Source organism: Helobdella robusta (assembly GCF_000326865.2).
Source record: "Helobdella robusta unplaced genomic scaffold HELROscaffold_8, whole genome shotgun sequence".
NCBI lineage: Eukaryota > Metazoa > Annelida > Clitellata > Rhynchobdellida > Glossiphoniidae > Helobdella > Helobdella robusta.
In genome coordinates this window covers 79971-82204 of record NW_008705459.1, presented here as the reverse complement: position 1 = coordinate 82204, position 2234 = coordinate 79971, and the positions used below count along the sequence as shown (strand labels likewise).

The window sequence follows — 2234 nt, the reverse complement described above, 5'->3', positions numbered from 1 at the left end:
TTCTAATAGGAGTCATTCTACTTTCTTTAGTTATACTCTTTTATCTACTCTACCTATTAATTCTAGCGTAGTTCAAGGTTCTGTCCTTGGACCATCAACCTTTATCATCAATGCTTCTACTCTCAAAACTTTTTATAGCTCTAATCACATCATCAAATACGCTGATGACCCCTATATTTTTACCTTTTCATCCCATCATCTAACTCAAAAACCCTTCAATCAGAACTTGACTCATTAACTAGATGGTCAAAACGATGCAATCTATCACTTAATCTCAATAAATCATTCAACTCATCGTTCACAACAGCCGTAAGATAATAACATTACCTCCAGAACACTCATCAATCACTTGCACATGTCGTTAAAAAATATTAAGCATCACATTCGCCTAAAACTTAATATAGCACCTCACATTAATCACATCATCACAAAAGGCCTTTAAACATTTCACGCACTCAAAACTCTCCCCTCACTTGGTCTCAGAGATCAAATTATTCGACATCACTGTATCACTCATAATTTCATGCATCAAATATGCAGCTCTCTCCTGATCTGGTTTTGCTACACAACAACAACTTCAGCAACTACAATCTCTCATCAAAAAACTAATCCGCTTCAACTATCTACCTGCATCATATCCTACCGTCACTCAGATATTCAACACACTCGAATCAAGACTGTTCAAAAAAGTAAAAAATAACAACAACCAGTGGCGGATCCAACCTCCCGACTAAAAAAAAAAGAAAAATTTCTAGTATTTTAAGTTGATCAAGCTTGATGATGATACTGCCACTGTTTCAGTGGCGGATCCATAGAGAGGGGGGGCCCCCCACTGAAACAAAAAGAAAAATTTTTAGTTTATTTTTGTCAACTCTTTATTACTGTTTATAAGAAAGCATGCAATGTCATCAAAAACTTTCAACTTTTAATGTCATAAAATAATAAATGTAATGATTTGGATCAAACATAGTCAATATATACATATATGAGTACATACATAAATATAAAAAAATTATTTTCCTTTTTTTAATCCTATAAGTGTTTTACAAAATGGGTTTATTTATTTTATTAGACTAGCGAGGTACCTACTATCTTGATAGGTTGACTAATAACAATTTATAAAACAAATTCTATTTTACGATTTCCTGACTTCGCAAATCGCTCAGTTACATTTTCAACATTAACTAAAACGTCTCTGTGTACATTAAGTAGTGCCAATCCGACTAATCTGTCTTCTGTCATTCGTGTTCTTAGCCATATTTTAATTCTTCGTAGAGTTGAGAAGCTACGTTCAGCACTGGCAACACTAACTGGACATGCTTTAATAATACGGAACAACTTCTGAGTGATTGGATATTGTACGGGGTCACACAAATGACAAACAACAGAAAGATCAGTAGTCAGTGATTTGACTCCTCCTCCGTCCTTGTTCATTCTAAAGCATTTGCTCTGCCACAATTCAACTTCCGATATAAATTCAAGTTGGGTACTAAGTCCAAGAATTGTACCATAGAAATTACTGATTGCTGAAACAGATTCGACAACATCTTTATGATTTAGTTTAATAATATTTTCTGGCATCAAAGAATAGATTTGAGACACTGCAAATTTTTTTTAGAAAAACGAATATTTATATCCAATATCAGTGCATCAAGAAGAGGGATGTAAACTGATCGCCTGTAATATTCTTCCAATGAATCAAAAGGTACATTTTCACGGCATGTCTGTCGATGCCCAAATCTTTTGTAGGTAAAAGTGCCATTTTTTTCAATTATTATTTTTACTGCTGCACTAAAAATTTTCGAAAACATTTCTTTGCAGTTTTCTCTCTTTTTTTTGTAAAACATTAAACAGGTCTTTAATGCAATTTTCTGCATCATGTAAATTTAAACTTTTTTTTTGAAACAATTCACTGAGGCCCTTTGTTAGAGAGAATACATGCACAGCACAGCCTAAGGACACAATAAAATCACTTTCTCTAATTGCTGTTAATAAAGTTGTTGCTTTTGATGAAGTTGTTCTGTCATTCCATTTAGATATATTCTTTAGCGCATCAATTATTTAAGTTCAATACTAAACATCAGCAATGCATCATGTTTCTCAACCCATCGTGTTTCGCAGAGTGAAACCAGTTGTGAATTTATCATGTTTTTTATTTATAAAATTTTGTTTTGCAAAAGCATTGAAAAAAGCAATTACTTCACTAATAACACCCAAACAATTTCTTATTGCTG

At 33.0% G+C, this 2234-nt stretch overlaps 1 protein-coding gene across 1 annotated transcript; it reads right to left on the bottom strand.

Annotated features, from left to right (window-relative positions):
• Positions 1-1173: 1173 nt before the first annotated feature.
• HELRODRAFT_153374 (hypothetical protein) lies at positions 1174-1356 on the bottom strand (the record flags this gene model as incomplete). The annotated part of the gene is made up of 1 exon (XM_009031911.1): positions 1174-1356. A coding segment is annotated over one exon (183 nt), but the record flags the coding sequence as incomplete, so codon positions are not given.
• Positions 1357-2234: the final 878 nt, after the last annotated feature.